This window comes from Dasypus novemcinctus, chromosome 18 (assembly GCF_030445035.2).
Source record: "Dasypus novemcinctus isolate mDasNov1 chromosome 18, mDasNov1.1.hap2, whole genome shotgun sequence".
Lineage (NCBI taxonomy): Eukaryota > Metazoa > Chordata > Mammalia > Cingulata > Dasypodidae > Dasypus > Dasypus novemcinctus.
In genome coordinates, this window is record NC_080690.1 from 5,176,503 (window position 1) to 5,189,446 (window position 12,944).

The following is a 12,944-nucleotide window of genomic DNA, read 5'->3' on the forward strand; positions in this document are numbered from 1 at the left end:
CTTCCCCCAGCATCCTGTGAGGCCTGGTAACGATAGTTCAAGTGTTCTAGTACAGCAGTACCTGGAAAACACCTTCATCAAACAGTTAAATTCCAGAGTAAGATATCATCGATTGGAATTAAAATATAGCCCCATAGGTATTCAGCTAGAAAATCGTAAAGCTTAAATGCCATTGATTCTGTAACATAATATTGTCACTTTAATTTTCAGACTGATTAAGCGTGAAATATAAAGTTTAATTGTATAAAATGGAACAGATGAAAAGACTCCTTGGCATTTTCTCAGCAGTAGCCCAGCTGGAAGGATCCGGTAGTGCAGCGTTTCTTTCCTTCCCGCGTGGAAAGCCAGGCTCCAGCCTTCACGGCAGACCTCTGCCTAAGGGCGGCCTGGCTTGCTTTCCCCCTGCCAGCGCTCAAGAGACAGGCCAGCCGTTTCCAAAGGAAGCAGCAGCAGAAAAGTAGGGAGGTCCTGCTTTGCACACACTGTTTCACTCCTTTCCCTTCCTTGAGCCAGAACAGGGTTCATATTTCCCATTTGTCTTCTTTGCTCTAATCTTGGAGTCCTCCCCAGCCTTCTGCTGCTATTTGCAGCCACCAGCCCTCTGTGTTCCTCAGTTATGAGGTGTGTTGGTGTGACGGCAGTGGCAGCGCTGCTACCCTCGTTAGTACAGTGCACTTCACAGAGCACAGGCTTGCGTTTGCTCGTCATTCTTCCCTGCCCAGCCGCCCTCTGCTGTGTGGTTACGCGTGTTTCTTACTCTGCTTCCCAAGGTAGTCTCCTTGAGGTCAAGGGCGGTGTCTGGCTCCCTCTTGTAGTTGAGCTGTCTTGCTTGCTGCAGGGGTTTGAGTTCGTCAGAAAGCAGCTCTGATGCAGTGGTTGTCGTGGCCAGAGGCCCTCGGGTGCCTCCTGTACCCAGTTCCCTGTCCAACAGGCCTTCAGTGGCTCTTGCCTTGTGCTCCGACTGTTTCCTCTTACGTTGCTTGGTGACATTCCCAGGTTGGTAGTATTAGAGACCCGGTAGGATTTGAGTCTGGTTTTTCGGTGTCATCTTGGTGCTGGGGACCTGCAGATTGTCCCTGTGATTGTCATGCACTTGTACTTCTGGAGCGATGGACAGGGATGTCCTTTTACACTTGTCTTTAAATCTCTTCCCATTCCTTAGGTGTTGCTAAACTTCCTACGCTAGGATAATTGCTAACTTTAATTCTGTTTTACTCCATTTTCCTGAAGTAATCTTTGGAAACACCAGAAGTTACTCTCCATTGACCTGGACAAAGTGGCATTACCCAGCTTGAGATCAAATCGCCCCCAAGTAAGGCCCTTGTCTCCTGGGGAGAGTGGTGCCTGGGACATCCCTGGAGGTGAGTGCCCGAGGGCTTTCCTGTTGCTCTCATCCTGTCGTTTTGTTCAAAGCAGTCTCGCTGTTCCCCCGCCCTTCTGGACAGATGAAGGTGTTGGCCTGCTTAGAAGATTGTACACAGGCTTTGGCCAGGCGTTACACTTCAGCTGTTCCCAGCAGAGAAACTGGCCCACTCCTTGTTCAAGTGCTGTAACACGTGTTGGCACCACAGGGCCTACTGGTCACCTGCTGCTTTTGGTCCAGGCTGGTGGTGGTAACCAGCTTGACCCCCGACTCCTCAACCCGGGGTTCTCCACCCATTCTCTGCCCTGGCATCACTGGGTATAGCACATCCCATCTGTGGTGGGGGTTTGCTGAGCTGGGCTTCTCAGCCAAATGTGGTGTGTGCCCCTCCGGTGAGAGGACTGTCCCCTCACCCTGAGTGGCAGACACATGTCTGTCCCCACAGGGACTTGGGGTCTGAGGAGAGTGGGGCCAGGCCTGTGGCTTGCCTGGACTGGAGGATCAGTGCCAGCGCACCCCAGAGGAGTGCTGGCAGCCCTTTTGCTCTGGACGTCCCCCCCCCCCCTTCCCAGAGTCAACGAGACCTGAGGGGCATTTCCATGGGTGCCAGGAATTAGCCAGAAGCGCTGGGCATCAGGATGAGGTGCCCTGGCACTTGCGGTGCAATGCTGGTAACTTTGGTGATGCCAAGGTCCAGAGGGCCTTGCCTGGAGGCCACAGGCTGCACCGAAGGTGGTAGATTCTGGAACCCTCAGCATTTGCTCAGTCATGTGCTTAGACTGTATTTACAACCAGGGGTCCTCGTGTTGGACCACCTGCTCCATTTGAGGAGGGCATTCCCAGAACACACGGGCACAGCCAGAGGCCACTCGGCTGGGATGACACCAGCAGGCCCTTTTCCTTCCCAGGACCGAGACCTGTCCACTTTCCCTGCTTAGAGAAAGAGAAAGCAACTCTGGGCACCCCTGTTGTGGATTGCATGTGACAAAGGCTGTCCTGTCACCTGTCTAAGGTCAGGAGAGGCGGGGGCGGAGCCAGGCCCTCCTGCGCCCTCCACCCCATGAGGAGGCTTCAGCCTCGCTCACTGAGAATGTAGCTGCAGACCCTCTCACCCATTCTCTCTGAGGGCTGTGGGTCAGGACTTAGCCAAGATTTCAACCACCTTTTTGCCTGCAAGTTCAGTTATGTTAGTCTGCATTCAGCTCCTGATGAAGCACTCAGTGAGAGCCCAAAGCTCTAGGCCGTTGCCGACCGCTGTCTCCCTTCCTCCTGCAGGGATAATGCCCGGCCGTTACAACCAGGAGGTGGGCCAGACCATCCCCGTCTTCGCCTTCCTGGGGGCCATGGTGGTCCTGGCTTTCTTTGTGGTCCAAATCAACAAGGCCAAGAGCAGGCCGAAGCGGAGGAAACCCAGGGTGAAGCGCCCACAGCTCATGCAGCAGGCCCACCCGCCAAAGGCGCCCTCTGTGTGACTGACGCCTCTGCTGCGAGGGTGGGAGCGCCTCATGGACTGCCTTTGGTGGGCTGGTGAGCTGGTGGCATCTCCACAGGAGGCCACCTGTTCGAGAAGGGTGAGAGCTGTTCTAGACAGGCCTCCCCTCCTGTGATGTGGCAGAGGCTCGTGGGACCTCTGGAAGCATCTTGTAGCCAAGGGCCCCAGCAGGAGGGACTTGGCGGGTCGACCCGAGTGCGGACGTCATGCCGAGGAGCTGAGCGCACCAAAGACCCGGAGAACCGCCTGGGGTCTTCTGACCCGGGAGGAAAGAGACACTTTTTAAACAAACGAAACAACCCTGACCAAGCTAGAAGAGGCTAACGGCTATTTTCTATATTTATTGTTGGGAAAGAGTCACTTTAAAGACTTGTGCTGTTTGGAAGCAAAGCTTTTTTTTTTTTTTTCCAACGGAATGCAGTTTTTTACTCTTACATCATGAGGAATAACACAGGTTCCATTCTTTCCTTTTTGTTGAAAAGAACAGACTGAGGTTTGAAGGAAACGAGCACAAATCTGTGAAACATAGACCTTCACTTTATTTTTATAAGTCCGATCTGCCATTATGTTTTGTAATTTGGGGTTTGATTTCACCGTTGTCGGTGAAGAAAATTTTCAATAAATACGCATTACCTACCTGAAGCTGAGGCATGTATGGCCAGCTCTGTTTCCGCCTCCATTTCCCTGTAGTGTCAGCCTAGATGGGGTTCTGAATCCGCCTTTTGTCATTTTCAGTTAAACTATAACTCACATACTGTCATTCAGCGTCGTAAGGTATACTGTTCGGTGGTTTCCAGTGTCTTCACATGTGTGGGCAGCCATCGCCACAGCCTAATTCCAGAACCTTTTTATCACCCCAAGAGAAACCCTGAACCATCGTTAGCTGCTCTGCATTTCTCCCTCGTCCCAGTCCTGCAGTCACTGATCTGCTTTTGGTTTTTTGGATTTGCCTGTTCTGGACATTTCTGAAATTGTACAGTATGTGGCTCTTTGTGACTGGCTTTTTCCACCAACAGTATTTCCAAGGTTCATCCATGCTAGAGCGTGTAACAGTACTTCCTTCCCTCTTCCTGCCAAGTGAAATTCCAGTGCGCCCAATAAGCCCCATTGTATGTATCCCCTCCCTGGCTGCCGGTCGTTTGGGTTGTTTCTCCCTGTTGGCTGTTAGGAGTAAGTTGCTGTGAACATTAGAGTGCAAGTTTTTGTATAAGCTTAAGTTTTCCATTCTCTCGGATATATACCTAGGAATGAAAGCACATGAAAACCTATGTTTTATCATTTGAGAATGGCCAGACTCTTGCGCAGTGGCTGTATCGTTTCACATTCCTGCTGGCCCTGTGTGAGGGTTCCAGTTTCTCCATGCCTCGCCAGCGCTTGTTTTTCTCTTCGAGTGTAGCCATCCTAGTGGCTGTGAAGTGGGTTTCATTTGCATTTCCTGGTGGCTGGGGTCGATCTTGTCATTTGCTCATTAGCCATTTCTGTATTTTCTGTGGAGAAATGTCTGTTCAAATCCTTGGCCCATTTCTTGGATTGTCTCTATTATTCTTGTAAGACTTTTAAAAATATATTCTGGGTAGAAGTCCTTCATCCGGTGTGCGTTTGGCAAATATTTCTTCAATTCTGTAAGTTGTCATTTCACTTTCTTGATGTCTTTTGAAGAACGAAAGTTTTTAAGTTTGGTGAGATCCAATTTATCTGTTTTTGTTTGTGTTGTGGGTGGCTTCATTCAAGACAACCCGTTAATGTTCAGTCCTTCTTGACCAAACGTGCGCCTTCACAGGTGAGGGTGGAGTGACTGGGAAGTTGGGGGGCGAGCCTGTGTGGGATCCTGGGGTGCAGAGGGGGTCGTGGGCAACGGGAAGAGCGAGGAGCAGCTGAGGCCCTGGTGGCTTTTCCTCCTTGGCGGCTCTGATGTCTGCTCAGGGGCCCCTGTGGTGTCGAGGACTTGGAGGTGCTGCTAAGGGCCCAGGAAGCCCCCCTGGCTTGGGGCTTTCACAGGCGGCGCCGAGAGGCCGTTCCCTGTGCTCACTTGCAGCAGTCCGGCCACAGGTGTGCGTGTGGTCTCTGTGTACCCAAACGAGCTGGCGCGCAGGCGTGGCACCTTCTGTCCTCTCCCTGCCAGTTCTCTAGAGGTGAGGGCAGCCGCCATCTGCTCCTTGGGGCCGGGCAGGCTGGGACCCCAGGGCCCACCGTCAGCCCCCATGGCCCAGGCAGGCCCCAGAAGGAAGGAAATGGTTTGGGTGTACACAGGTCACTGGTCGCCCAGGCCCTTCTCAGGGAGCTACGCTTTTGATTTTTCCAGAGAAGCCTGAAATCGGGGTGATGGAAATTCTCCCCGTTTTCAGTGTTGGGAAATAATCGGGTAAAACACATTTGACACTGCTAACTTCATCCCAGCACCGTAGGTGGTGTGCTTTGGGATGGGGGCCTGGAGAGCGCGCCTCCAGTTGGGGAGTCTCTCTCGATCCCGCCTGCTCGGCGGAGCCGGCGCCGGGCTGTGTGTGGGGTGCACATCTGCACGCTGTTTGCCTCCACGACCAGTTCTCCTGGCCCCATCTCCTTCCCCACGTCTCCGTTTGCCTTCTCCAGAGGCTGGAAGAGGGTTCCCTGGCAGCGTCTCTCAGCCAGAGGTGCCAAGTGGGTTTCCCGTTGGGACGGACGGGCCCCGCTGGCCAGGGATTGCGCGGCCTGTCTCGCAGTGGCCCGTGAACCTGGGGCTTGGTGTTGGTGAGGTCCGGAGGGGGACAGAGAATGGACAGGCATGACACCCAGGCCACAGAGTGAAGCTGAGACAAGGACAGAAGAGAGAATTTTAGGAACCGCAGGTTTTAGGGCACGTGGGAGGGGGTGCCCTTTAACTGACATCACCAGCAGCACATGTGAAGAGCTGGAGTCTGTGAACAAAGCGTGAAGGGGGTCTCTGCTCAGCAGCCTCGGTGCTGTGTGCTGCCAAGGCCGCGTCCACAGAGGCGCACTGTCGAGGCCGAGCTGTGTCCATCTGGTAGCCCACGTGCCAGGTGCTCAGTGTCGTCAGCACCCGCATTAGCTCCATCCCCATGCCAGCACTGCAGGGTGGGGCCGTGGGCCCTGTCCCGTGGACTCACGAGCATCACAGTCAGAATTTGCCTGAGGTCCCGTGTCTGGGCATCTGGGATAATGGGGCCTGGACACAGCCACAGGAGGAACGACGTGGATGCAGGAGCGGGTGAGCTTTGGCCTGGAGGAAAGCGGCTTAGCGGGGTGAGCCGACACGGGGAGGGGTTCGGTCTCGGAAGAGCCGGATCCATGGGGCCCAGCATCTGGTGCCTGTCTGAGGTGGGAGGTCTTGAAGGGATGTGCCCTGTGCTAAAGTGGGACACCCAGTCTCTGCCTGGGAGGAATGTTCTAGAGAGGCTGGATGCTGAACTGTGGCCCTGGCCAGCACTCTCGACTCATTACCTGAGGTCCACCTTTGGCCACTTCTACTGGTGGACCTCAAGACAGGTGCCTTCACGTCTCTGAGCTCAGTGAGGTGCTGCAAGCAGTGGTACAGCCTGCCACTCCACCCGGAGCCACAGCTCCCTAAACGGCACCTGCTGTTGCTGAGAGGCGGTGCCCTGAGGGCTGGGCCCAAGCCCCCTGCTCTGGCCAGGCCAGGCCCGCTCCCTGCCGCGCAGGAATCCTTTTCTGCGTTGACGTGGACTCTCACCGTCAGGCCCAACCAACAGTGACATCGTTTGAAAAAACAAAAAGCCAGCAACACACCTAGACCATGAGAACTCCTGGGCCTGCGGGGGGCCCTGGGTTCCCCACGAGGGCCAGTGGCCGAGGCCGGGCCCCAGGTTTCGTTCTCAGCCACGCTTTCTCCTCTGGGAGTCGGGCAGGGGCCCTGACTGCAGGGACCATGTCAGGTGTGGTGTGAGGTGAGGCGGCGGCAACGACCACAGCTGGGCACCCCACCCCGTGGCAGGTCGAAGGGCACACACCAGCTTAGACGCTTTCTCAGTCCTGGTCTGCGTTCCTGGGCCCGGGAACCTGTTGCAAATAGGATCTTGATTTCAGTTAGGGTGTGGCCGGCCCAACGAGGCGGTCTTCATCCAAACGCCTTGGAGAGAGAAGAAGCTGGAAGCTGGAGTTGGAGAATCCGTGGGGAGAGACACCCCGAGGGGGAGAGTGCCCCGTGGTGGGAGGCAGTGCCACAGGCCAAGGGCCCCGGAGATGACCCCCAGCCCAGGGGAGGGAGCCTGGTCCTGCCAACCTCTTGATTTTAGATTTCTGGCCTCAAAACCATGAGCCAATCCCTGCTGCTTGTTGAAGCCGAGCTCGTCTGTGGTGACGGGTACCCGTGCAGGGAGCTAAGCCACACCATCTTGCCCCCAGCGTGAGGACCCAAGTGTGAGGCCTCTGCAGGTGCAGCCGCCCACCCCGTGCTCGGACAGCGGCTCTCCCGGGCACGGCGCCTCTGTGCAAACCCAGGCACTGCCCGTGGGGGACCTGCCACGGGCACAGCCGAGCGGCAGCGGTGGGCCTTGCTGCCTGCCCGGGGCGGCTGAAGTCTTGCTCACAGGATGCCACCTGTAGGCTCCATCCTACGCTGCCCTCACTGCCACTTCTCAGATGGGGAAACTGAGGCACCACCGGCTTTCAAAGCAGGCCTGGCCTGGCTGAGCGCTCAACTGCTCAACGCCCCGGGCTTCCCTGCTTGCAGACGTTCAGGTAACAATGCACATTTTGTTCGAGAGATACTGGGCACAAGATGAAGAGAGTTAAGGCTAGTTAAAAGAGTGCCTTCTCTTTCCCATGCAGATTAAATAGACGTTTCCATAAAAACACTAAAATTCTTGTGTGTTTTTAAACAAATGGTGCCCCCGCTTAGAATGTTAACACCCAGGATATTGACTTTATGGTAGTGACATCAAGGCATTGTAGAAAGTGTCCTAAAAATACAGATTCCTGGGCCTCAGCTTAGTCTTAAAGCATATGTTCTTTGGAGAGGGCCTGAAAATGTTTTAAAAGCTCCCAGGATAAACACAGAATTACCATATGACCCGGCAGTTCCACCCCTAGTTCTAGACCCCAAAGAACCGGAAGCAGGGACTTGGCCACATACTTGGACACGATATTAGAGCAGTGTTATTCCTGCCAACGGGTAGAAGCAGCCCGAGCATCCCTCAGTAGATGGAGAAACCAAATGTGGCCCATGCTGAGAACGGACTCGTATTTGGACACAAAAGGAATGAAATCCTGATCCCTGCTGCGGCACAGGCAGACCCCGAAAGCATGAGGCTGAGTGTGACCAGCCAGACCCAAAAGGCATCGCCTGTTGGATCCCGTTCAGATGCAACGTCCAGAACAGGCAAATCCAGGGACCGAAAGGGGCTGGGGGAGGGATTGGGCAGGGACTCCTAATGGACCCAGGGTTGCTGGGGTGATGAGAACATTCTGGAACGAGGTGGAGCTGATGGTGGCAGCACACTGTGAATAGACTGCCATTGAATTGTGCTCATTAGAACAGTTAAAATTTACCACAATTTAAAACAAGCCACCAGGAGACTCTTGTAGCCAGACAAGGCGGGGACCCCCTTGGAGACCGGGAGAAGCACCCTGGCCCTGCAGGAGAGCCCCAGCCTCTGGAGGGGCAGGGGCATCAGCCAGCTCTCCTCCACCCCCGTGCTCCCTGCCCTGGGGCTTAGCCTCAAGTCTGGCTGCTGCAAGCTCTCTGAAGTGTCCTCCTTTGGAAGCATTTTGTGGAAAGAAGGAAAGTCAACTTGAACTCGGAGAGCATTTTAAGAATGTGTCCTTTGCCTGCCAAGGTTCAGACTCCCTTCTCCTCCACCTGGAGAGGGGGCCCAAACACTCCACACTCGAGCAGCTCCTCTGCGCCCCCGGAAGCTCCCAGCCTCAGCTCTGCGCAGAGAGGACCCTGCTGTCGCGCCCAGGGGCAGCCCAAGCTGCCCAAGGAGCAGCGCCTGGCTGCTGGCTGCAGCAGTGCTCACCCCGGGACAAATGGCCGCTGTTTTCTTCTCTCACGCTTCTGGAGGTGGGTCATAGCTCTCAGTCCCACTGGGCTAGAGCCATGGTCCGCAGGGCTGACTCCAGCGGGAGGCCCGGGGAGGACCTCCCCGCCTGCCCTCCCTGCACCGAGGGCCCCTCCTGCTCCTCCACAGCCCTGAGCTCTGCGGGGCTCCCTCCGACCCCCGACCCCCCGGCCCCCCCTCATGAGGCCCCTGTGGTGACCCTGGGCCACCAGGATCATCCCAGATAATCTCCCAAGCGAGAACCTTCACTGCACCCCACCTGCCAAATCCTTTCGCTGTGTCGTTGCGTGGTCTCAGGCTCTGGAGATTAGGGCGAGGACGTTCCAGGTGTCGGGCGGCCTGTCCTGGGGCGGCCCGTTCTCTGCAGGATTGCTGCGCTGCGGTGGAGCTGCCCTTGGAGTCCGCCACGTGCTTGTCCTCCGCCAGCGTCCGGTCCAATGTGTTGTGTTTTTTTTCATATAATAAAGTTTACTTGTAATGAAGTTATAGATTACATAAGAGTTACCCTGGAAGTTTCGGGGCTTCCCGTATGCCCCACCACCTCCCCGGCTCCACCCGCGTTTCCCTTATTAATAGCACCCTACATTATCGCAGTACATTTATCACAATTGGTGAACAAATGTGTCATTGCTATTTACCACGGTCTATAGTTTACAATATAGTTTGTACTTGCCATCATGCTGTTTTATCGGTTTTGACAAAAAATATAATGACCTATATCTGTCATTGAAATACCATGCAGACCAATTCCAATGACCAAAATATGTCCTATGTTCCAACTATCCCCCCTCCCCCTCCCCTGAGAACCTCCGGTAACCATTATCTTTGTATCAATGCTCAAAGTTCTTCCATTACTGTGATAATCCTGTCTACTTCGGTCCATGGTTGCATTCGGGCTGTGTCGCGCTGCCCTCTGTGGGCCTGCCCGGTGCGGAAGGCTGGGGGAGGGCCGGGGCCGGGGAGGTGGGGGTGAGCCTTAAAGCACGGCGATGCCCCCCACCCGGACCAAGGTCATCGGAAGCTCAGGCCGGGCCCCTCTCCTAGAAGCTCTGGGCCCAGCCGAGGAGCACAAAGCCCTGCAGTGCAGGAGGACACGTACGGCCCGCCTCTGTGCCGCGAGCGCGTCCTCACTCACCCGGACAGTCTACAGACGACCCCAGCGAGACCCACGGTGACAGCTCCAGGGCGTGAGGCCGGGGTGCGGGTCCAGGGCCCGAGGCCTGGCCCTTGCCTGTCCATCCAGAATGTTCTGGCGGACGTGAGGTCAGGAGAGCGGGAGTCCTAGCCGGGGCCTGCCCCCTGCTGCCTGCCTGGGAGGGCCGCGCCAGCCCCGAAGAGGGGAGAAGCGAAGCCTGCCGCCCGCGGGACCCCGCAGGCCGCGCCCCACACGCGTGGGTCCCCTTCCCGCCATGTTTGTAGACCAGGAGGCCGCGAGGTGACGCCTGGTCCGAGGCCTCGGGTCGGGCTCTGAACCAGGACTCGGGCCTGGGCCGGTGGCCTCCCTGGAAGGAGGCAAGTGGGGGACGGGAGAAGAAGAGGTGGCGGCTGAAAAGGGGAGACGCTCGGAAAGGGGGAGGGGAGGGGCTGTGCGGTCAGCAGCCCCCGCGCGCACGCGACCCGCCACGCCGGCCGTGCTGGGGTCCTAACGTCGTCCCCCTGGACCGGGAGGACACCCTGCCTGGTGGGCCCCAGTGTGAGACGCCAGGCCAGCCGTGTCCAACCTCAGGGCCTGTGGCCTTCCCCCGGGGCCACGCGGCCTCCAGGAGAAGGGGGACACTCTGGGCTGCCGCTGGCCCAGGACGCTCCCTGGCCCGGTGGCCTTGTGCTGGAGGCCGCCCTGGTCCCTGGGATGCACCGTCCACCTCCCAGCTCGAGCGGCACCAGGCAGGGTTTCCTCCAAGGCTCCTCCTGGAGGCCCAGATTTGATGGTCCATCGCCTTAGTCCTGTTCTCTTGGCCTTGTGGCAAAAGCCCTGGGACTCCCCAAGCCCGGGCTCTTGATTTGAGAGAGAGAGAGCGCAGCCGCGGGGCTTGCCAGTGCAGAGGGACCTGGGGGAAGGCGGCAGGGAGAGACGCGGGTGGAGGAGTGGCCCCTGCTTGGGTCTTCCTGCTCTAGCCAAATTCCAACCCCACATGGCCCTGGGCTGTTGATACCACCATTTACCTCCAAAATCAAGGTTTTCCTGCAATGACAACCTTGAGACAGGGCCATGACAGGATGAAAGAATAAGGGCCACAGAGAAAAAAAATGGAAATAAGTGTTCTAGAGAAGTCTAAGCCACACTGCCTGTAACCAAATCCAGAATAGAGTTCTGAGCTTCCCCGCAGCCAAGGCAATAAGGACTATGTGCTAACTCCTGTAGCAGTTAGATCAAACTGGCCCTTTCATTTTTCCTATGAACCTCCCCAGCCCCTTAGAAGTGCCAGTCAAGTACTTGGAATCATGGCCGGCCGGCCAGGGAGAGAGCGCTGTGGTGTGGTCGGCCCGTCAGCTCTGCGTCCTGGGCCCCCTCCCCACTCTTCCCCTGCTCTGACTCCAGAGAGGTCCCCAAGGGCCCCTCTGCGCCACCCTCGGTCTCCACACCAGAGCTGGCGCCAGGCCCAGCTGGGCCTGAGCAGGCGGTGTCCCAGATGAGGGCACGGCGGGGGGGCGCCTTCCCCCTAAGAGGGCAGGTCACGCGGCCCTCTGATGCCGGCGGGCGGTGGGTATCAAAGCCCTGGGAGCTAAGCCGCTCTCCCGGCCTGGAATTTCACAGCCCGGTGGCCGATCGCGAAGTCACGCGCATTAATGGGCAGCTAACGGGGGACCCATCGGCCCCCAGAAGCCGAGATGAAGGCGCCGCCAAGCCCCCTGCAAGGTCTCTTCATCTTCCCTCACTGCCATCAGGAGGCCGGGTTTGGGGGAGGAGCTGGCCTGCCCGGGCACAGTGGGCCTCAGGGCTTTCTGTGCCCTCCACCGCCTCGCCCACTGCCCCTCCAGCTCGCCCGGCGCCCTCTCCAAGGCGTGACGCCGCCTTCCCTCGCAAAGCTCCCTCCTGGAGGGCACGGCCTTGCCAGCCCTGGCTGGGTCTCTAGCCCCAGAAGCACGACACCCTTCGCCCATGGAGGGCCCTGCTCCCCGGAGGCTTCTCGCCCACCCTTCACCTCTAGCCTCTCAGCCTGCAGGTCGGCCCCCCAGGGCCCTTCTCTGGGAAGTCCCTCCTCTTGGTGGCTCACCCTTTCTCCCACTGGACTGAGATCCTTGTCTGATCTGGTCTTGACCTTTCCCCCGGGACTGTCCCCTCCTCAGGAGCACTGGTATTCTCTTGCCTCTCTGAATTCCCAGGCCCTGGCATGTAGTAGGTGCTTAATCCATCAGTGTTTGTTGAATGACTGATCAGATTCAGATCCGTGGAGGAAACCAAGCAGCTTTCCTTTTCTGGAGTCTGTTCCTCCATCTCTTTATTCCACCATCTGTCCATTGATTCCTTCCCACAGTCATTTGCCACTGAGAACTAGCTCTCTAGGGCGCCGTCAGAGCCAGGGGTGGCACGACACCATGGATTTTGAGGTGAGGCAGGCTCAGCATGCGTCCCAAGACTGGCACACGCCAGCTCTGACGTTCGGAGCCACTGGCTTCATGTGCCTGAGCCCAGTTCCCGCCCGTGTGGTGGGGGCAGCAGAGACCCTGGTGGAGAACTGGAGTGAGCATTAAGTGGGAAGTAGGTTCCCTCCCGCCGAGCCCAGTTCCCAAGCCCTCGTGACTTGGCGGCGCCTCGGGTGCCACCCAGACGTGCCCCCCACCCAGCTCCGGCCTAGCCCTGGCTTCCCTCTCGCCGGCGGCCCTGAGAGGCGCTGCCAGCTGCGGGTAGAACCCTCCTGCCGGGAGGTGACAGAAGCAGGGCTCGGGGTCCTTGGAGACCTGGAGAAGAGCCCCCAGGGCCTGAAATGGGGCTGACAGCGAGGCGGGGGGAGGGCCAAGGCCCAGGCGGCCCTCCTCCGGGCGGGGCCAGGCAGCAGGAGCCACTTGCAGACCCCAGCCCACACCTCTGGCATAGGGGCCGCTGAGTGGGGCCCGGGGGTCTGCTCTACCC

The 12,944-nt window shown here is 57.5% G+C and overlaps 1 protein-coding gene across 2 annotated transcripts in view; it reads left to right on the plus strand.

Moving 5' to 3' along the window:
- Positions 1-3,497, plus strand: part of MBTPS1 (membrane bound transcription factor peptidase, site 1) — a 58,957-nt gene extending 55,460 nt beyond the window's left edge. For both annotated transcript variants that reach the window (XM_004470882.4, XM_058279648.2), the window contains exons 22-23: positions 1,231-1,361; positions 2,639-3,497. In XM_004470882.4, coding sequence (XP_004470939.1) covers positions 1,231-1,361; positions 2,639-2,835 — 328 coding nt within the window. In that variant the 3' untranslated portion in view covers positions 2,836-3,497. The remainder of the gene's footprint in view (positions 1-1,230; positions 1,362-2,638) is intronic.
- The last annotated feature ends 9,447 nt before the right edge of the window (positions 3,498-12,944 follow it).